Source organism: Tachysurus fulvidraco, chromosome 14 (genome assembly GCF_022655615.1).
Source record: "Tachysurus fulvidraco isolate hzauxx_2018 chromosome 14, HZAU_PFXX_2.0, whole genome shotgun sequence".
Classification (NCBI taxonomy): domain Eukaryota; kingdom Metazoa; phylum Chordata; class Actinopteri; order Siluriformes; family Bagridae; genus Tachysurus; species Tachysurus fulvidraco.
Genome location: NC_062531.1, coordinates 1,686,903 through 1,709,402, shown reverse-complemented (window position 1 = coordinate 1,709,402; position 22,500 = coordinate 1,686,903). Strand labels below are relative to the sequence as shown.

Sequence of the window (22,500 nt, the reverse complement as noted above, 5' to 3'; positions counted from 1 at the left end):
CTGTCAGAGCTGCTGTTCTAGAACATTCCTCAACACCTTCTTTCTGACCAATCGGAATGCGGCAGTCAACGGTGCCGTGGGACGAACAGCATATTTTCATAAGTATATAAAGTATGACGCGACTCCTAGCACCGACTTCCCACTTATAAGTAGAGTCTATGCTTTTCTCTGATAAATGCTTGTTAATAATATGTCTTGTGAAAGTCTTCCATCTTGGTGTAACACACTTCGATATGCAAATGATCATGTAAATGAGTTTATGACATCGTGCTGCGATTTCCCACCAGTATACTAGGACATCGTACCAACTTTACCTCGCGACGGGATCGGATTAAAGTGCTACGTACAGAATCGGAGGGCCTCTGTGGAGAGAAAGCGAGATGAAGGGAATGTGTCTGATGTTAGCTCGGTGTGCTTCAGATTATCTCCAGTGTTTTAAGGAGTCTTCAGAGACTCCGTGGCGTGAGAACATACAGAGCTGGCTGACTGTTTTTCTGGCAGGGATGTTGCTTGTTTTAGCTCCGCCGTGGGTCGGGATGATGTTCTTACATACGGAGGGAGAAATGAGTGTTCAGAGCTCACATTAAGCCTCAATTAAAGTCTGTCACAGGGTCACTATCCCTCTGAGTAACGGACGGATAAGGCTCACGGCAAGCCGGAACACTTATGAGGACAGCCTTCAGACCAGAAGAAGTTCCTGTGGTTATATATAGAAGCCTGGGTTCTGCACTTGACTCATAGAAAGAACCTTTTTCACAAACAAATGGTTCTGTGTAGACCCCGTTTAGAGCAATGATGCTTGTCTGTTAAAACTCCTCTGTAATGAAAAGAATGTGTGAGGTTAACTGAGTGCCATTACTTCATTCATTCATTCATTCATTCATTTTCTACCGCTTATCCGAACTTCTCGGGTCACGGGGAGCCTTCTCGGGTCACGGGGATCTCAGGTGTCATTGGGCATCGAGGCAGGATACACCCTGGACGGAGTGCCAACCCATCACAGGGCACACACACACACACTCTCATTCACACACACACACTCACACACTACGGATAATTTTCCAGAGATGCCAATCAACCTACCATGCATGTCTTTGGACCGTGGGAGGAAACCGGAGTACCCGGAGGAAACCCCCGAGGCACGGGGAGAACATGCAAACTCTACACACACAAGGCGGTTTTTTGGGGGGTTTAAACTGAACAGTTCCTTCGAATTCAGACATTAATCTGTAATAATCCCCCCCCCCCTGTTGATTCAGCCTGCAACAATTCAGTGTAATGAGGAGAAATAAGCAGTGCAACATGATTGTTTGATATCATGTCCCATCTGTGTTGTTCTTCACTGATGTAAGAACAAGGCTTATCGTGGAGAAGGAGCCAAGATATGAGTGAGATAAGCATCTCCTCTACATGCTCTTCTCCAGAGACTTCCATAATCACCTCCCATTACAGCCGCTAGTTCGGCTGTTAAAATATAACATTAGAATAACATCATTTCATCTCACACATCTGCTTCTATAATAAATTCTTCATAAATTACCTTTAAAATGAATGAAATCTAAATAACGGTCATCTCGAGCCTTACCTCAGACCGGCACCGTGTGCTCTGATGTTCCTTCAGTCTTTTCTCCCAGATGCCTTTATATAAAATGTTCAGAACATTTTCCCAGAGCCGGAACATAAAACACACACAGATAAATCACCTGATTAGCACGTAGTGAAGGAACATTCTGTATGAGGACCATCTTCAGACATTTGGCTGAAAGAATTCAGGTTTGTAATAGAAAGAATAAAATGTGCTAAAAAGTAAAAAGGAGAATTTTATAAAGTATTGGGGAACCTGTGAAGGAGCAGGAAGATGAGCCAAGTTCCTGACAGACCGGTCTCAGTTAGATTCGAGTTATAATTGTGTTTTTGGGGAAAACAAAATGTTAATGTGGATTTTTAATAATTTATACAAGTGATTTTATGTGATTATAAAATTTTAATTAAACAAAAATCAATCAATTAAACACACTTTATGATAGCTAACTAATAACAATTTTGATCATCCTACAGATGATCTCTAGTGTTTACAGGTCCTACAGATGATCTCTAGTGTTTACAGGTCCTACAGATGATCTCTAGTGTTTACAGGTCCTACAGATGAGCTCTCGTGTTTACAGGTCCTGCAGATGATCTCTAATGCGATTTCAGTGTTACAGTATTTCAGTGTTACAGTGTTTTGGAGATTCAGTATTTCAGTGTTACAGTATTTCAGTGTTACAGTGTTTTGGAGATTCAGTATTTCAGTGTTACAGTATTTCAGTGTTACAGTGTTTTGGAGATTCAGTATTTCAGTGTTACAGTATTTCAGTGTTACAGTGTTTCAGTTATTCAGTGTTACAGTATTTTAGTGTTTCACTGTTTCAGTATTTCAGTGTTACAGTGTTTCGGTTATTCCGTATTTCAGTGTTGTTTTCTTTCAGTGTTTCGATGTTACAGCACTTCAGTGTTCAGTGTTTTTTCTGGAAGCTACATGCTCTGCAATATTCTGACTTGTACGAAAGTTGCTTATGGTAGCTGTTACATGTTTAAAACTGGGAGGTAGAATGTTGTTCATAGATTATGAGAAGATTGTGTCTCCCTTGAGATGGCAAGAATTGGTTGCCAAGTATTTAATTGCTCAGGGAGGGGTAACATTCCAGTGTGTACATTCGTCTTTCAGCTGCAAAATTTATACTGGAAAATAACGTTTTTAAAAATAAGCGTTATTTATGTGGAATGTGGAAAAAAACAAGTCTGCATTTCTTCCTTGGTTTCTTTAATAATTTACTAAATTAGAAATGTCTTCTAAATTTCTAACAATTATTTATCTAGCTGCAGAATACTGATGAGAAGTGTTCTTCCAAGTCTGTCAATCCATCCACCCTCACCTGTCTGTCCATCCCTCCCTCCATCCATTCTTCCACCCATCCATCTAGCCATCCACTCACGCTTCTGTATATCAATCTCCGATCCATCAATCCGTCCCCGTATCATTTCATCTATCCATCTAACCCATTCCTCCATCTTCACACCTCTCCATCCATCCATCCATCCATCCATCCATCCATCCATCAAACTGTCCTTCTTTCTTTCTTTCTTTCTTTCTTTCTTTCTTTCTTTCTTTCTTTCTTTCTTTCTTGTTCATTACCATTTTAAATAATCTCACTAGTCATGTGCTTGAATCTTTTTTATTTTTTCAAAACATCAGTGCAATTCTTTCCATTATCGACTTTTCTTTGTTTAAAATGTTTGAACTGATTTCTATAAGTGCCACAATAAACATCACCACAAGCACAGCATCGTAAGCAACTTGGACAAAAAAGAGGCAACGTTCATAAACACAAAACACAAATCAATCATGAGGATGAGAAATATCTATAAAACTCAGTGGGACACAAAACAATATATTTCATTAAATATATTATCTGATTATCAGGACTGAATATTTACACATCATTTAAATAAATAAATGGCTGTGATGTTAAACAATACATACAATTCAAAGCAAACTATATTTTGAATCGATCGAGCAAAATAAAGTGTGGCAGTATTTCAGTAATACATTTTGATTTCTAGCTCTAACTGGTGTGACTGGAAGGCACTTCCTCGGAAAATAAATCTGCCCCAAATTCCTCAGAGCTCCATCTTCTGTAACTTCAGGATCTGGAACATAAACAAGGCCTGCGTTAGAAATCGATATTCTTGTTGTGAATTAACCAAATATTTGACCACAAATTATCCAACAATTCATCCAAAATACTGTCAAAGGAAAAAGAACTAAACTCAAATAACACATTTCTGAAAATATTTAGAAAAAGAACTGAGAGCCGAATTTTAAGAAAGAATGAATTTCTGAAAGAAGATGTACAATATTTCACAGTAAGAAGAAGAAGAAGAAGAAGAAGAAGAAGAAGAAGAAGAACGGGGGGCACAGATACATTACAGCACAGTGGAATTCTTTTCTTCACATTCCCCAACTGAGGAGGTTGGGGTCAGAGTGCAGCGGAAGCTATGATACATTGCCCCTGGAGCAGGGAGGGGTCGAGGGCCTTGCTAAAGGGCTCAGCAGTGGTAGCTTGGCTGTGCTGTGCTGGGCCTCCAACCCCGATGATCTGATCAACAACCCAGAGCTTTAACCAGTTGAGCCACCACTGCCCCAAACAAGTAAAACCAGCACTGCCCCAAACAAGTAAAACCAGCACTGCCCCAAACAAGTAAAACCAGCACTGCCCCAAACAAGTAAAACCACCACTGCCCCAAACAAGTAAAACCAGCACTGCCCCAAACAAGTAAAACCACCACTGCCCCAAACAAGAGTAAAACCACCACTGCCCCAAACTAGAGTAAAACCACCACTGCCCCAAACAAGTAAAACCAGCACTGCCCCAAACTAGAGTAAAACCACCACTGCCCCAAACTATAGTAAAACCACCACTGCCCCAAACTAGAGTAAAACCAGCACTGCCTCAAACTATAGTAAAACCACCACTGCCCCAAACTAGGGTAAAACCACCACTGCCCCAAACTAGAGTAAAACCACCACTGCCCCAAACAAGAGTAAAACCACCACTGCCCCAAACTAGAGTAAAACCAGCACTGCCCCAAACAAGAGTAAAACCACCACTGCCCCAAACTAGAGTAAAACCACCACTGCCCAAACTAGGGTAAAACCACCACTGCCCCAAACTAGGGTAAAACCACCACTGCCCAAACTAGGGTAAAACCACCACTGCCCCAAACTAGGGTAAAGCAACTCTATAATATTATTTCTCTTTCCCCTCGTACTATTCTGTATTTTCTGTCGCCCCTTTTCTCTATCTGCTGATACCTTACAGTTATGATGAAGCCCCGCCCCCAAAACAAGCCCAGGTTCTTTCTGAGTGTGCGTTCAGCGAGTGAGTATTCAGGCCAAGTGTGAAAAGGTTTAAATTTCGACCACTCAATCTGTCATGAAGCTGCTGTGACACTTCTTTTACTAATTCACAGATAATTACTGACTCGATGTATCACCGGCCAATTGAACATTTCTGTTAGCGTCTAGGAAAAGCGAGAGGAACAATGGCTCCGGGCGAATCGTTCACACTTCATTTCCTAATCAAACCACAGTCTCCGTGCTTTCACGTGTTAGGATACGTCCTCGCTCGTCCATTACTGTCACCGTCGATGTCACAACACAGACAGAAAAAAAATCTTCTGCTCATCCGTTTGAAGATTACGTCGGTGTGAACTAACAGCTGGTTCGGATTTAGATTTTAGTCCGATTTCACTGGTTTGCTGCTGATGTGATGGACAAAGTCGGGAGCCTCTTTTAGTCAGTCCTCAGATCTCAGACTGTTAAAGTAACCAGCATGTCTCTGACACTATGAAGTGTTAGCATCCACATGGCTCTGTGGACGTCTATCGGACACCATGTGCACCTCCGATCGGTTTCTGATTCCTATGAACCCTTAATTAGAAATGGTTTGTGATACAAACTCCACATTATTGCTTGTTATTTTCTTCTCTTAAGACTAAGAGGACTAAGTGTTCTTAGGGTATTTAAAATGGTTTTGTTAGAACTGTTCTTAGTAGTAGGGGGGGCACGGTGGCTTAGTGGTTAGCACGTTTGCCTCACACCTCCAGGGTTGTGGGTTTGATTCCCGCCTCCACCTTGTGTGTGTGGAGTTTGCATGTTCTCCCCGTGCCTCGGGGGTTTCCTCCGGGTACTCCGGTTTCCTCCCCCGGTCCAAAGACATGCATGGTAGGTTGATTGGCATCTCTGGAAAATTGTCCGTAGTGTATGAGTGTGTGAGTGAATGAGAGTGTGTGTGTGCCCTGTGATGGGTTGGCACTCTGTCCAGGGTGTATCTTGCCTCGATGCCCGATGACGCCCCATGACCAGGCTCCCCGTGACCCGAGTAGTTATAAGCGGGATAAGCGGTAGAAAATGAATGAATGAATGAATGAATGAATGTTCTTAGTAGAAACACTTATGAGAAACATTAAACAGCCCTTAATAGTGTAGGAGAATAACGTTTAGTAAAAGATGGCAGGATGCAAGTGTGTGGACTCGATAGTTTCCCTGTTATGGTGTAAACCATTGTCCAAGTCCTTAGAGCAATAAACTCGGATAATGTGTAACGATGGACTGAAGAAAAGAGACGAAGGTCAGAACCAGAACATGGTACATGGGATTAGGGAAATGATGCTTGTAATACATTTAAACACAATGGGTAACAAACGATTGACGGGAAAGGTGCGGAGCCTGGACTGGAACTGAAATAAAGGACATGGTGTGAACATGACATTGTCGTTGAATTTGTGAAATCAGAATAAAATGAAAATGACGACTTTCTCCTTTTTCACGACATGTTTTTCTTATTTATTCCTAATTTCCTCCCTTCTGTTCCTGACCCCTGACTGCTCCGACAATAAACAGATCTACAAATCTACCAAGGAAGCAAGTCATCACAGGATTACACACAAAAACACCACAGAGACGACAAATGGTGCCGAGACAGAATGTAAAAATATACAGGTTTTGCTTTAATTAAACATTAATCCATTCTGTGTTTCTCTTCTCCTGAAAGCCTGGAAACTGAGACTCTGGATGTTTGTGTGTATTCAGCTCTGGTGCAGTGAGTCACGTTTACACACGCAGCATCGCAAAAGGATGGACGAATAATCGGCCGAATTCATTCGATCCGTGCTTTCCTTTAAACTCACATCAGGTCTCATCTTACTCAAGATTTACATCCATTTAAATTCTGGTTCATTTCAACGAACATTTTTAAACAGGGAATTATTAAGCAATGTAACTTACTTTTCTGTCGCTCTGCTGCTACGGCTGAGCACAAAGCGGGCTCATCGCTAACCTCACCAGCAATCTCGCACATCTTTTATAGACTGAGGAGAGAAAATAAAACACATTTCACTCAGTGACTAGAGGTCTTCTCGGGTCCACTTAGATCCAAAAACCCGAGGTCCGACCTGAGACCCGAGCGGGTTCGGGTCTAAAAGTTTCACTTGTACATCAGGTCTCGGGTAATTTAAAATGAATGTGTTTTTACCGAACGGACCCGAGAAGACCCGAACTACTGTATCTCGTGTGTGTGCATCGACTCGAGTCCTTTTCCAACCTCTCCTCTGTTTGCCAAGACCGCTTGCGACATGTGACTGGCGGTAAGCTCATTTTCGTTGAAACAGACCTGTCAATCAATGTTGAATCCATGCTGTAGCGGACTCGGGTCTAATTTTTTCGGGTTTGTCTTGGGTCGTGTCTTTATTAAAAAAAAATAATAAATTATGCACGTCGGGTTCGGGTAAAAAGTGATTCGGGTCACTTCGGGTCGGGTAGATTTCTTTAGACCCGAGAAGACCTCTAACAGTGCAGTAAAAAAACACAACTGCTTCAGACATCTAGAACATTCTCTCGGTTTTCTTTATTATACTTTGTCACTCTTCCTAACGGAATTGTTATGAATTGTTAAAAAAAAAATCTACATCTGCTTCATCTTCAGAAATATTTAAATGTCACTGTGGTTTTTTTCTGTTTAAAATGGAAATGTATTTAAATATTAACAAATCTCATTAAAACAGTAAAACACACCGTGTCATGGTGTTACGGGAAAATAATCACCGTAGTGCTGGCAGTCCAAGGTTTTTCCATAACAGTGCTTAATGAAAAGAGTTATTTCTCTTAAACCAATTTGACAACAATTCCAGATTTCAGGTATAATAGAATTTTTATCTATTTATAGCTCTGTTTTTATATTATAGCAAATATCCTGATCCTTTTCGATATCTTCTTCTTTATTAGTATTATTTTTCTTTTTTCTGAATCTCTGACTTTCCAGGACACACCATTTAATTTTACAAATAAACTCCATCTTCCTGTATCTTGGCTCCCGGATGGCGAGGACACAGAGGAAAACTCCTTAAAAAGGGAGGAGTGGAAGGCTGGGAGTTGGAGTTGTGCACACTGCAAAGAGATGGTGAAATTTCCTAATAAATCCTCCCTGTGCATTCCAGCATTGAGCAGAAAATGACAAAATTACTGTTACACAACCAGAAAAATGTTGCAGCTAAACCTCATGGTTGAACATCAGAGATAAGAAGATATGGGTACGGTGCAGAAGCTGAACCTGCTGAGTGAGGAATCGATCAGTGTCAGTAACAGTGTCAGTAACAGTGTCAGTAACAGTGTCGGTATCAGTAACAGTGTCGGTATCAGTGTCAGTAACAGTGTCAGTATCAGTAACAGCGTCAGTATCAGTGTCAGTAACAGTGTCAGTATCAGTAACAGCGTCAGTATCAGTGTCAATAAGTGTCAGTATCAGTGTCAGTATCAGTGTCAATATCAGTGACAGTGTCAGTATCAGTAACAGCATCAGTAACAGTGTCAGTATCAGTGTCAATAAGTGTCAGTAACAGTGTCGGTATCAGTAACAGTGTCAGTATCAGTGTCAATAAGTGTCAGTAACAGTGTCAGTATCAGTGTCAGTAACAGTGTCAGTATCAGTAACAGTGTCAGTATCAGTGTCAGTATCAGTGTCAGTAACAGTGTCAGTAACAGTGTCAGTAACAGTGTCGGTGTCAGTAACAGTGTCAGTATAAGTGTCAGTAACAGTGTCAGTATCAGTAACAGTGTCAGTATCAGTGTCAATAAGTGTCAGTAACAGTGTCAGTATCAGTGTCAATATCAGTGACAGTGTCAGTATCAGTGTCAGTATCAGTAACAGCGTCAGTAACAGTGTCAGTATCAGTGTCAATAAGTGTCAGTAACAGTGTCGGTATCAGTGTCAGTAACAGTGTCAGTAACAGTGTCGGTGTCAGTAACAGTGTCAGTATCAGTGTCAGTAACAGTGTCAGTATCAGTAACATTGTCAGTAACAGTGTCAGTAACAGTGTCGGTGTCAGTATCAGTAACAGTGTCAGTATCAGGTTCAATAAGTGGCAGTAACAGTGTCAGTATCAGTGTCAATATCAGTGACAGTATCAGTGTCAGTAACAGTGTCAGTAACAGTGTCAGTATCAGTGTCAATAAGTGTCAGTAACAGTGTCAGTATCAGTGACAGTGTCAGTATCAGTGTCAGTAACAGTGTCAGTAACAGTGTCAGTAACAGTGCCAGTAACAGTGTCAGTATCAGTGTCAGTAACAGTGCCAGTAAGTGTCAGTAACAGTGTCAGTAACAGTGTCAGTATCAGTGTCAGAAACAGTGTCAGTAACAGTGTCAGTAACAGTGTCAGTAAGTGTCAGTAACAGTGTCAGTATCAGTGTCAGAAACAGTGTCAGTAACAGTGTCAGTAAGTGTCAGTAACAGTGTTAGTAACAGTGCCAGTAACAGTGTCAGTATTAGTGTCAGTAACAGTGTCAGTATCAGTAACAGTGTCAGTAACAGTGCCAGTAACAGTGTCAGTAACAGTGTCAGTATCAGTAACAGTGTCAGTAACAGTGTCAGTATCAGTAACAGTGTCAGTATCAGTAACAGTGTCAGTAACAGTGTCAGTATCAGTGTCAGTAACAGTGTCGGTATCAGTAACAGTGCCAGTAACAGTGTCAGTATCAGTAACAGTGTCAGTAACAGTGTCAGTATCAGTAACAGTGTCAGTATCAATGTCAGTAACAGTGTCGGTATCAGTAACAGCGTCCGTAACAGTGTCAGTATCCGTGTCGATAAGTGTCAGTAACAGTGTCAGTATCAGTAACAGTGTCAGTATCAGTGTCGATAAGTGTCAGTAACAGTGTCAGTATCGGTAACAGTGTCAGTATCAATGTCAGTAACAGTGTCGGTATCAGTAACAGCGTCCGTAACAGTGTCAGTATCAGTGTCGATAAGTGTCAGTAACAGTGTCAGTAACAGTGCCAGTAACAGTGTCAGTATCAGTGTCAGTATCAGTGACAGTAAAAGTGTCAGTAAGTGTTCGTATCAGTGTCAGTATCAGTGTCAGTAACAGTGTCAGTAAGTGAGTATCAGTGTCAGTATTAGTATCAATGTCAGTAACAGTGTCTGTATCAGTATCAATGTCAGTAACATTGTCAGTATCAGTGTCAGTAACAGTGTCAGTGTCAGTAACAGTGTCAGTAACAGTGTCAGTATCAGTAACAGTGTCAGTATCAATGTCAGTAACAGTGTCGGTATCAGTAACAGCGTCCGTAACAGTGTCAGTATCAGTGTCGATAAGTGTCAGTAACAGTGTCAGTATCAGTAACAGTGTCAGTATCAATGTCAGTAACAGTGTCGGTATCAGTGTCAGTATCAGTAACAGTGTCAGTAACAGTGTCAGTATCAGTGTCAGTATCAGTAAGTGTCAGTATCAGTAACAGTGTCAGTATCATTATCAGTGACAGTATAAATGTCACTATCAGTACCAGTGTCAGTATCAGTATCAGTGTCAGTAACAGTATCAGTGTCAGTATCATAATCAATGTCAGTATCAGCAACAGTATCAGTATCTGTATGTGTCACTGTCACTGTCAGCATCAGTATCAATGTCAGTATCATTATTAGTGTCAGTAAGAGTGTCAGTATAAATGTCACTATCAGTATCAGTGTCAGCATCAGCATCAGTATCGGTGCTTTAATCAGTGACTAACTCAACACGGCTCCAATGATAAAAGTGGACGTACACGCTGGTCTGCTGCACTCCCGCGTGTTGTGGTAAATCCGATGAAAATGCATCTTGCACTCGGACGGGAACTTGACTGGTCCTGGGTAAAAGAAAGACTTTTTTTAATCAGGGTTATGAAATATAAAACTGTTCGGTTATTTAATCCTGCATTATGAAAAGAAATAAAAGGCTCTGTTTAAGTCAGAGTAACTTTGGTCCATCATCTAAAGTACGCATGACTGCAGTTTGACAGCCGAAGGGTTTTCACATCACTGGAGATGTTTTTATTGTCTCACAAAAAGTCCCCGGGCTTCAGCGATGCACGGACACAGAAGAACGGATTAGCTTCTGGATAATGTTTTATTTTTTTGCCAATTATCACAGGCATCTCAGGACCCGTGGAGATTAATCAGCTTTAACGGCTCTGGGGTCACCTGACCCTGGACGTCCAAGTGTACTGGGTGTATAAGACAACATCTGGATGCTAAAGTGCTGCTGTTGACGTTTGGTGATTGATTTCTAATTCTCTAATGGTGTTTATCATGTACAGAGCCACCAGGATGGAGTCTGTTTATAATGTACAAAGTTTGGAAGCAGGGAAAAATAAGGAATAAAACGAGACTAAGTTCCAAACATCTGCAAAGACAGATGAAAAATGTGTGTCCCTTTAATTTAGTGCATTAATTATATTTCTGACCAACGATAAATGACGTGTTTTATTCTCGTCCGATCTTATCGTTGATCTCAAATGATTATAACATGCAAATAAGGATTTCTTACCTGTGAAATGTTTTATAAACCTGTCTTTAATGCTGATGTCTCTCAGGACGATCTCTGACAAAGACAAAAAAAAACAGAGCAATGAAAAAACGAGCCATAACTTTTTGTCTGATGCATGCGATCGGGCCCGAGATCGAATCATCTCAGACTGCAGAAGAGAACATAACAGAACATTTAGAGAGTAATAGAGCTCCCTGATGAAGTGAGCAGATGTGGAGGTCCCTCGGGTTCTCAGCATGAGGTGAGGAGGAAGAAACATACAAAGCCGTATAACATAAATCTTTCAAGTACAGGAGATAAAATCCACACAAACACCAGCCTGAAGATGAGAAGAAACGTCACCATCTAATGAGGAACGATTAACTCGTTAAGAGAAATGGACGTACGGGACGTTTTCACTCGGTATAAAGAAGTGTCTGATGTTGTGTCTGTGAGTCTGATCTAAATGTTTGTCCCTCTGTTGATCATTTTTAACTGAATTTTAGTGTTGAATTTTAGTGTTAAATCTGAGCTGCTTTTTAGATGAACAAACACTCGGAGCATCTCAGAGAGCAAAAAAATGGGTTTGATATCAACATTTACTCTGAAGATGCAAACATCTGTGTGGAAAAAAATAATTCTGGATCTTTTCTATAAATATATCACCTCTAGTATTGTAGAGAAAAACATAATAGTGATGAAACATGACAGATTCTCCTAAAAAAAACTCCTAAGTGTCTCCTTGAGTGCTGCTGACTGGATACCTGCAGGATTGCCCAGGTGTGCAGGTGTTCCTAATAAAGTGGTCAGTAAGTGTATTATTGCATCAGGATTTTGCTCCACTCTATGCTAAGATATGAGGCTGGGAGGTGTGATCTCTGAGGTGCTGTGGGTTCTTTCTTTGATATCATCCTCGACCCAACCTCGGTTAATTCGACGATCAGGTTCCAGCTCACTGCGTTTGGATTCAGGAACTGGGCAGAAGTGTAAAAGTAAAGGTTTAGGATTTGTTGAATGCCTCTAGTGAAACAAGGGATTTGGAAAAAAATTAATTTTGTGTTCGATGCCCATGAGGCTCATGGTTCTTCTGACTTCAGTCATGAATGATGTGAATGATGGGAAATCCTTCAAAGCCTTTGATTTAAGTGGCTGCGTTCATTTAATAACATTTATGACAAGCTGGATTTAGTGTTTAGCGTCCGTGTTTCCTTTCTTCTGTCACTGTTTATTTTTTTTGCTAGATGATAAACGAACAGCGAAGAACCTCTGAAGAACCTCTGAAGAACCTTTGAAGAACCTCCGAAGAACCTTTGAAGAACCTCTGTCTGTCTGGCCAGTGGAACATGCAGGAGTCAGAGCATCTGTTGTGCCAGTAGAGACACAGCAGTGCTGACATGGGCCTAGAGACACAGGGCCTAGAGACACAGGGCCTAGAGACAGAGGGCCTAGAGACACAGGGCCTAGAGACACAGGGCCTAGAGACACAGGTCTCTGGCGTCGTTAATAAATCGTCGCTGTTGAAAAATCACACTTCCTTTCTTTTCTGGAGGAAGTCTTTACACATGTGTTTAAGTTTCAGACACAGATTTTTAATAATTTATTTTTTTACATCGTCCGATATGAGGAGTTGTACTCAAAAAAAAAAAAGAAATGAGAGTCTGTATGTTTGTAACGGATGATTTTTTTCCAAAAGTATTTGCACCCCTGACCCTCACAGCCATATGAGCTTCATCGTCAAATTTTCACACAATATTTAAAGCCTAAATGTCTAGAATGTCTCTAAATGCTGTAGCGTTATCACTTCCCTTCAAGATTCCCAAACCCTGCTCAAGCAGGACAATGTTCACAAGCTCCATGAAGTCATGGTGTGGAGGTGAAGGTCGGAGTGAAGATCTCGAGAGTCCTGCACTGAGCCCTGACTCTGAACTGGAACTGGAGTCTCGTCAACATCCCGACATCAGAGTCTGATCTCACCGATGTTCTTGTAGCCGAATGAACACTAATCCCCACAGTCACAATCCAACATCTAGTGAAAAACCTTCTAGAAGAGTAAACCGGAGCCGATTATAACAGTAAAGAGAGACGAATAAACCTGGAATGGGACGATCAACACACACACACACGGGTGTCTCAGATGGGACTCAAATGGCTGTCTCAGGGGTGCACAAACTTTTCCCCCATAACTGTTCTCGGGCTCTGATCATCCTGTTGTAAGGAGATTATTTCTCAGTATCGTAATGCTTATCAAAATGTCAGGTGCCCAAATTGGTGCAGCTGCTAATTCCAGCCTCCTACGGACGTGGCGATTACTCACCCTGTATTATGAATGAATTTGAGACGACCGGTTAATTCACAGCGTGCTTTATTAACACAAAGCGCTCACATCTCAGAGTAACTCAGTTTATCTCTGACAGTAAAGAGGAAATAGCCGACCATTAGGGACATTACGTGCAACATTAGATCGGATTCAGTGGCATTACTGACAGCTAGTTACACATTTTTTTCCATGTGAGTCGTCCACCAGAGCCTCCGTGACGTGTGTGTAGATATTCAGACCTGGCTCGAGTCCAGCGCGTGTGAGGAACGGCCAGAGAATCTGTTTATCAGACGTTTGTGATTAATTAAAACTCCAAAGCGGAAAGGAAAAAAATCTTTCAAGTGCATCCAAGTGGACGAGCGAAGATGTTCGGTGGAATGACTTACAGGTTACGTAATAAAACCTCAGAGTCTCAAACGTCTGACACGGGAACACTCTCGGGGTCTTCCATTTTAATCAACACATATGACATCACTACAAACATTGTATAATTAAAAGATGTACGACAGTAAACATGCCACCGAGAGAGAAAATGAAAAGTATAAACTCCTGAAGAAAGTTACAGCTTTTCCTCTATAACTGACACCGGAGTCTCCTTCCTGATATGTTAATGGTGCGGTCTCCGATTTTTGAAAGCCAATGTCGACATTTGAAATCACCAAAACAAACACGCCCCAACCCAAACGGGTCCCACCCCTGTATCGATAGCTCCGCCCACACACATACGTAACCCAGGCGACTAACGGAAAGAAACGTGTCTTTATCATAGCTGAAGGGAAGAACAATACGATTGTAGATAAACAAACAAGCAAAAATGCCACACAAGCATAATGATGTAAAGGACAAAGGCATATATTAGTTCTGTGTAACAAAGCAAAACCAACGTTACTCACCTATCGAGAAGGAAAAAAGCGCCTCGGCGTCTTAAGTAAAGTCGGCCACATATTCACAGGTCGGAGTTTCCCGAGTCGATATCTCCTGAGCTAAACGCTGTTACTACACAAAACGCGGTTGTAGCTGCCTCTCTACATTACTACGATAGAAAAGAGGTGTTATTTGTGTAGTAACAGCGTTTAGCTCAGGAGTTATTGACTCGGGAAACTCCAACCTGTGAATATGTGGCCGACTTCCTGCTCCTTCAGTTCTCTCCAGCGCTGGAAAGCTGATCCTATATTAACACGTCCTACTTCTTGCCTTATCGTAAGTCTTTCTTCTCTTTCTTTCTTTGTTTTTATCCTCCATGTCGATGTTAAAACCGCTTTCTGCTAACGTCACACATGCGCACTGAACACTCTCTCCGCCCATGTTGAAAAGACCCGCCCCTTTCTGCTCATTAGATACATGTTTGTTTTGATTTTTGTTTTGATTTTTGTTCATTATTCGGCCCGACAGTTTTCTGAAACATTTATCAAAAATCAGAGACCCCGCCTTTAAATGCTACGTCACCTCCCAGAAATCCTTGTCTACACTGGGCAGATAAATATAATCTACACATTAATTCCCTGACCGCTTTTTACCTGACTGAAATTTTTTTCTCTTCACGGGAACTTTCTTGACTCTCAGATTCATTGTGCTTTAACGCTTTAACGCTTTGACGCTCTTTCATCACTGTGACTTCATCGTTATCCTTCGCCAGCACTCGAGCTCTGAGCCAAACATCAAACATTTCTAAGACAGCTGCCAAACTTCCTTCTCTCGAGTGAGGAAAGCAAACGCTTGATTACGCAAATCTTCTCAGCCAAAGATAAATAAACACCAGCGCTAAATAAAGCGCTTTAAGAGTTTTACATGAAGGGTTTCCTTTACTACATCTGTTTCCTTCATCTGTAGCTTCTGGCACTCTTTCTTCCCTTCCTGATGCTAAGTCTTTTTCCTCACTACCCTTAGACTCAGCCACAGATACTTTCCTCTCATCTCTTTCCTCAACTATGGACTCCCTCTGCCCTATGTTCGCTAAACCCAAGAAAACTTCTTCTTCTGCTCCTTGGCTTTCAGATGTGCTGCGCAACAATCGAAGAGAGCTAAGATCATCAGAGAGAAAGTGGAAGAAATCACAACTTGATGCAGATCTTGATTTTTACAGAACACTTCTTGTCAAGTTCTCCTCAGATGTGACTTCTGCCAAGACTTCCTTCTACAAGGAAAAGCTTGAAGCTTCCTCACATGACCCTCGGAAATTCCACAACATCATCTCTTCTCTGCTCAACCCCCCGGCTCCACCTTCTTCATCCTCCCTGACTGCAGAAGACTTTGCTTCTTTCTACCAGGAGAAGATTGAGGAAATCTGCCGGACCTTCACTTCAGCCCCGACTGCACTTACATCTCAGAGTATGGATTCCCCTACACCTTCGTTGTCACATTTTTCAACTGTGGCAGCAGAAGAGATTTTACAACTCATCCAGTCCTGCAATCCTACCACCTGCCCATTGGATCCACTCCCTACCACTATGCTCCAGACCATCTCACAAGACCTCTTGCCCTTCATTTCTACTATCGTCAATAGATCCATAGCATCTGGTCAGGTACCAACTACTTTCAAGAGAGCAAGGGTTATTCCCATCCTAAAGAAACCTGCTCTGGATCCATCAGACATCAGTAACTACAGACCGGTATCACTTCTCTCATTTCTTTCAAAAATTCTTGAACGCATTGTCTATAATCAACTGTCTGTCTATCTCTCACAGAACAACCTCCAAGATCCCAAACAGTCTGGCTTTAAAGCAGCTCACTCTACAGAGACAGCCCTTTTGGATGTCTCTGAGAAGCTACATACTGCTAGATCAGCCAAACTATCATCCGTCCTTATCCTCCTTGACCTTTCAGCAGCGTTTGATACGGTCAACCACAAGACTCTCTTATCCTCCCTCAAGAGTCTTGGGATTTGCGGATCAGCTTGGGAATGGTTTGCCTCCTACCTGGAAGGACGCTCATATCAAGTAACATGGAGGGGAGTGACATCTGCTCCACGCAGACTCTCCACTGGCGTCCCACAGGGCTCAGTACTTGGTCCTCTTCTTTTCTCCTTGTATACTCACTCTCTTGGTGAAGTTATTTCATCACATGGGTTCTCTTACCACTGCTATGCTGATGATACACAACTTATCTTCTCTTTCCCACCCTCAGATGCCACAGCTTCTGACCGGATCTCAGCATGTCTGGCAGAAATTTCATCATGGATGACTGCTCATCAGTTAAAGCTCAATCCTAGCAAAACTGAACTGCTGTTCATCCCAGGTGATCCATCCCCAGGTCACGATCTTGCTATATCCTTGCACAACGATCTGATCTCCCCTTCAGCCACAGCTCGCAACCTTGGGGTAACCATGGACAATCAACTGTCCTTTTCCTCTCATGTTGCAAATGTGACTCGCTCATGTCGGTTTCTTCTCTACAACATTAGAAGGATTCGGCCATTTTTGTCCACACAGACTGCCCAGGTACTTGTTCAGTCTCTTGTCATTTCTAGACTGGATTACTGCAATGCACTGCTGGCAGGTCTACCTATGAACGCAATCCGTCCTCTGCAAATGATCCAAAATGCAGCTGCCCGGCTTGTTTTCAACCTGCCAAAGTTCTCGCATACCACCCCGCTACTGCGATCCCTCCACTGGCTTCCGGTAGCTGCACGCATCCGGTTCAAAACACTGATGCTGGCCTACAAAGCCAAAAATGGACCAGCCCCCTCTTACCTCAAAGCCCTCATCATTCCTCGCACTGCACCCCGCAACCTCCGATCTACCAGCACTGCTCGACTGGTTCCACCATCTCTCAGGGTAAGAGGCAAGTATACTACAAGACTCTTCTCTGTACTGGCACCAAGGTGGTGGAATGAACTTCCCATAGAGGTCCGGACAGCCGAGTCACTGGCTATTTTCAAGCGGCGGTTGAAGACCTACTTATTCAGGAAGCACTTCAACTAGCACTTCTTTCCTTATCTTTTGCATTTAAAAAAAAACAAAAAAAAAAAAAAAACCCTTTGACACTTTTTCATTGTAACTTTGAACAAATGTTTTAAACTCATGGTATCTTAAGTATGTAACCTAGTGAACCAGCATTAATGTATTCAGTGTTAGAGATTTAAGCACTTATGTACGTCGCTCTGGATAAGGGCGTCTGCCAAATGCTGTAAATGTAAATGTAAATGTAAATGTACTACAGTTATTAAATGTGGGGTCTCCGATGTTTGAGAAATGCTTTAGAAAACCGAGTCAGGCCGAGAACCTAAACAAAAATCAAAACAAACGTGTAGCCAATGAGCAGAAAGGGGCGGGTCTTGTCAACATGGGTGGAGCGAGTGCTCAGTGCGCATGTGTGACATTAGTAGAAAGCGGTTTTAACATTGACATGGAGGATAAAAACAAAGAAAGAAAGAGAAGAAAGACTTACGATAAGGACAAGAAGTAGGACGTGTTAATATAGGATCAGCTTTCCAGCGCTGGAGAGAACTGAAGGAGCAGGAAGTTGGCCACATATTCACAGGTTGGAGTTTCCCGAGTCAATAACTCCTGAGCTAAACGCTGTTACTACACAAATAACACCTCTTTTCTATCGTAGTGATGTAGAGAGGCAGCTACAACCGCGTTTTGTGTAGTAACAGCGTTTAGCTCAGGAGTTATTGACTCGGGAAACTCCGACCTGTGAATATGCGCACACGCGCACTGAACACTCTCTTTGCCCATATTGACAAGACACGCCCCTTTCTGCTCATTGGCTACACGTTTGTTTTGATCATTGTTTTGTTTGTTGGCCTAACGCAGTTTTCAGAAGCATTTCTCAAATATCGGAGGCCCCACCTTTAAGTAGTAAACACTACATTTGGTTTGAAATGTGTACAAAAGTTGAAAATGTCTTGAAACTCTAACCAGATGATTTATATCACGACATAATGTTATATCTAGCCGAGGTTAGATAGTTACCGTTACAGCAAAACGTAATCGTTCAAGTTCTACGCAACTTGCTAGCTAGCTATCGCACCAGTCAACAAAAGCAAGCAAATAGTTTCTAGGACGTTTCCTGGTCAAATCTACATCATGTTTATAATCAGACTGTCTTGTGGTACAATACCTCAAACCGCCACAAGAGGCAGTGAACAATGAACTGTTACTGTAGGGTTGTTAAAAAATATTTCTAGTAAAAAAATACTCCTCACTAAATAAACATAAAAACCAGAATAATTATGAGTTATTACATGCAAAATGTCCAATGATTACAGTTTTGAATTTATTAAATAAAGTTTTTTAGCCATTTATGGTTACATTTATCCATGAAACAAGTTAGTTTCTGTTCTCACTCACGGTATCGGAGCCATAAATAGACATAAAAATGAAATCCTTTCCAAACAGAAAACTTCCCGTATTCACGAATGTTGTGGCACAGCTGTTACTATGGAAACACTAACGCATCAGAAAGAGTGTATTGATATAAACCTGCGATTAATAGGAAACTAATCAACACCTTCTGCGGATCTGAGCATTCAGACATGTCGGATGGAACTGTGCACCTTGTGCGCTCTCCAATTATACTGTACTGTAATTATTAAGCATTTTGTCTGTATGTGAATTTAACCCTGTATGGCATCTCGTGATCAGAGGTGGGGAGTAAAAATACCTCGTTACTGTACTTAAGTACATTTTTCTGGTATCAGTTTTTACTCCACTATTTATTTGTGGGACAACTTTTGACTTTTACTCATTAAATTTTTACACAAATATCTGTACTTTTTACTTCTTACATTTTCCAAACAGACTCGTTACTTTTAGTATTATTCCTTCTCATTGAGCTGTTTCCAGCCTATCATCCTATCATTGTGCGGCTTTTTCCCCATGTGACTGGTGTACTGTATTATTTACTGGCTATCAGACATAGACTAAGGATAGCGGAGCTAACAATGAGCAGCGCCTACAAAAGGAATGGCTCATGTTCATTCAGAGGGAGTCACCGATGTTAAAGTAACTAACAACGAGGACATTCCTGAACACACATGGTCATATATGAGGGAGATGTTTGTAATAATCGGTGCCACAAAGGATTCATGGCGAATGCGTTGCGAATTGTGTCACCCAGGGGAGGTTCTAGCCCTTTATTAGGGTGGCTTCAGCCCCCTGTCTGTGATCTCAGCCACCCTAAAACTATAAGGATAATTTTTACTTTCATAAAAATGACGTTAAAATGCAGGACGTGTCGTCGATGGGAAAGAAAATTATTTATCAGTTTGATCCAAGAGCGATTTTTTTTTACTTTTACACGTATGTGTTGTAGTCTTTCAAAAGTGCGTCTTCAGCTGTCTGCTTTATTAGAACGGAGAAGCACAGGTACGCGCAGCGTGCACGCGCAGTCAGAGCTGGAGGCGTTTATCTATAACGTTAATCGGCGGAAAGACGCAAAGACGGCAACCAAAAGCGGTGAAAAGTCACTATTCTTATTACCAGAGTTGTCATATAATATATAATATAGAACTCTTCTTGTTTTAAATTCTCACTGAGGGCTAAAAACCCCTAAAGATGAAACCCTAGAACTGCCCCTGGTGTCAACCCAAAAAACACCAAGTGCTTAATTTAATTAACATTAATTTAGTCATTTGTAAAACATCACAATAATTTTGAGTTGTTTTCAAGGACAGAGCTGGAATCTCCCTACAGTTTGGGATATGGCCTTGGTGATACACTTGGTATACATTATATTTCCAAAAGTATTGGGTCACCTGACCTTTCCTGCTATATGTGGTTGTTTTCTGATCTCATCCCTACTGAACACCTTTGGGATGAATGTGAACGCTGACTCCACCCTACATCACCTACATCAGTGCCTGCCTTTCGTAACACTCTTGTGGCTGATGAACACAAATATCCATCAGCACACTCCAAAATTATATATTCAAATAAACACACACACACACACACACACACACACACACACACACACACACACACACACACACACACATATATATATATATATGAGTATCTGTACTTCTACTTGAGTAAAGGATGTGTGTACTTTTGCCACCTCTGCTCACGGTGGGTCACAAGCGACCAGATTCAGTTACGCTTTCAAGTTGTTCAATAGACCAGAAACTGGTGGTGGATTATCTGTGATTGTCAGAGCAGATTAACGGAGAACTCGTGTGAAACCGCACCAGCGTCCAGAGAACATGCTTCAAATGTTCACATGAAAATGTAACAGCAAGGATTATGTTTGTATGATCTTCATCATCATCATCATCATCATCATCATCATCATCATCATCATCGTCATCATCAGCTCACCTATAGGCCTGCTGTGGGTGGATTTTTCTCGCGTGTTGATCTTTTCCCGTTCACCGTCCTTGATCACACGCAGCAGCAGGTCCAGCAGAGTTTGACTGTCTGCATGTGTCGCTTCTCTACTGTCCATGCACCGGCTGGAGGTGATGAGCAAAACAATTACACTCAACAATATGTGCCATCTCTTCTCAGCCTGCATGGCTTTTTCAGCCTGATAAACAAACAAGCACACAAACACACACACACACACACACACACACACAGGAAAACCCAGTTAGGACACGTTCCTACAGTCTGACAGCATTTCATCTCCATGTGTTTAAAGGTGCTTTAAGATGCAGAGCAGTCATGAAGGGTTACATGTCCTGTACAGTACAACTACAGCTGTGACCCAAACCCATGGAAAACTAGTTGTAAAAAACTCTTTTTTTATATAATAATTTCCTACAGGGGGGGGGGGCACGGTGGCTTAGTGGTTAGCACGTTCGCCTCACACCTCCAGGGTTGGGGGTTCGATTCCCACCTCCGCCTTGTGTGTGTGGAGTTTGCATGTTCTCCCAGTGCCTCGGGGGTTTCCTCCGGGTACTCCGGTTTCCTCCCCCGGTCCAAAGACATGCATGGTAGGTTGATTGGCATCTCTGGAAAATTGTCCGTAGTGTGTGTGTGAGTGAATGAGAGTGTGTGTGTGCCCTGTGATGGGTTGGCACTCTGTCCAGGGTGTATCCTGCCTCGATGCCCGATGACGCCTGAGATAGGCACAGGCTCCCCGTGACCCGAGAAGTTCGGATAAGCGGTAGAAAATGAGTGAGTGAGAGTGAGAATTTCCGACAGTTTTTATATTGTTTATATCTGAGAGTTTCAGTAATTTAAAGAGAACTTAGAAGTTTATACAGTAATATGGCTGTGTTCGTAACCCAGTTTAACGTCAGGTAAAATGTAAAAGAGGCAATAAAAATCTACCTTTTAACGTGTGATACAACAAACACACAAGTCTACATGTTTATCGATAACAGGAAATACATTTATTTAATTCATTAAGTATTTATTTTAATTAACGCATGGTCGTGCCACCTGACGTTTTGTGTCTGTTGACACTTTGTAGTGTTTAACGTCGTGATGTTTTCGTTAATACTGAACGCTCCTCGGCACAGACTTCACACTCTGTGTTTGTCCGACAACATCGATAAATAAACTATTAATAAATAAATATTACAGGATTAGCGTTAATTGATCCTTGTCCTCAGTTTTGACACATTCAGAATGAAATGAACACAAATCTCTGCTGAATTAATGTCATGTCTGTGCATGAAGTTTAACATTATCATTAACATTTAACATTAACATTATCTAAAGTGTTTAATAATCTTCAGTGAACATTTAACACTGACTTAACACACACAGTAACACACTTTATTACACTTAGTAAACAGTGACCGGGTAGCATTAAGAGATCCCTTTAATTAAGCTTTAATGTGGTTAAATAAGTGTTACGTTATCGAAGTGTTGATTATTTACCTCTGATTTCAATACAGTACTTTAACACTG

General features: G+C 41.6%; 1 protein-coding gene across 1 annotated transcript in view; it reads right to left on the bottom strand.

Annotated features, from left to right (window-relative positions):
- Positions 1-3,208: 3,208 nt before the first annotated feature.
- Positions 3,209-22,500, bottom strand: part of alkal1 (ALK and LTK ligand 1) — a 21,159-nt gene continuing 1,867 nt past the window's right edge. The window contains exons 2-6 of the mRNA XM_027154156.2: positions 20,959-21,166; positions 11,398-11,451; positions 10,637-10,717; positions 6,830-6,912; positions 3,209-3,690 (exon numbers count right to left, since the gene is read on the bottom strand). Of these exons, the coding sequence (XP_027009957.1) occupies positions 6,848-6,912; positions 10,637-10,717; positions 11,398-11,451; positions 20,959-21,154 (396 nt within the window). The 5' untranslated portion in view covers positions 21,155-21,166 and the 3' untranslated portion in view covers positions 3,209-3,690; positions 6,830-6,847. The remainder of the gene's footprint in view (positions 3,691-6,829; positions 6,913-10,636; positions 10,718-11,397; positions 11,452-20,958; positions 21,167-22,500) is intronic.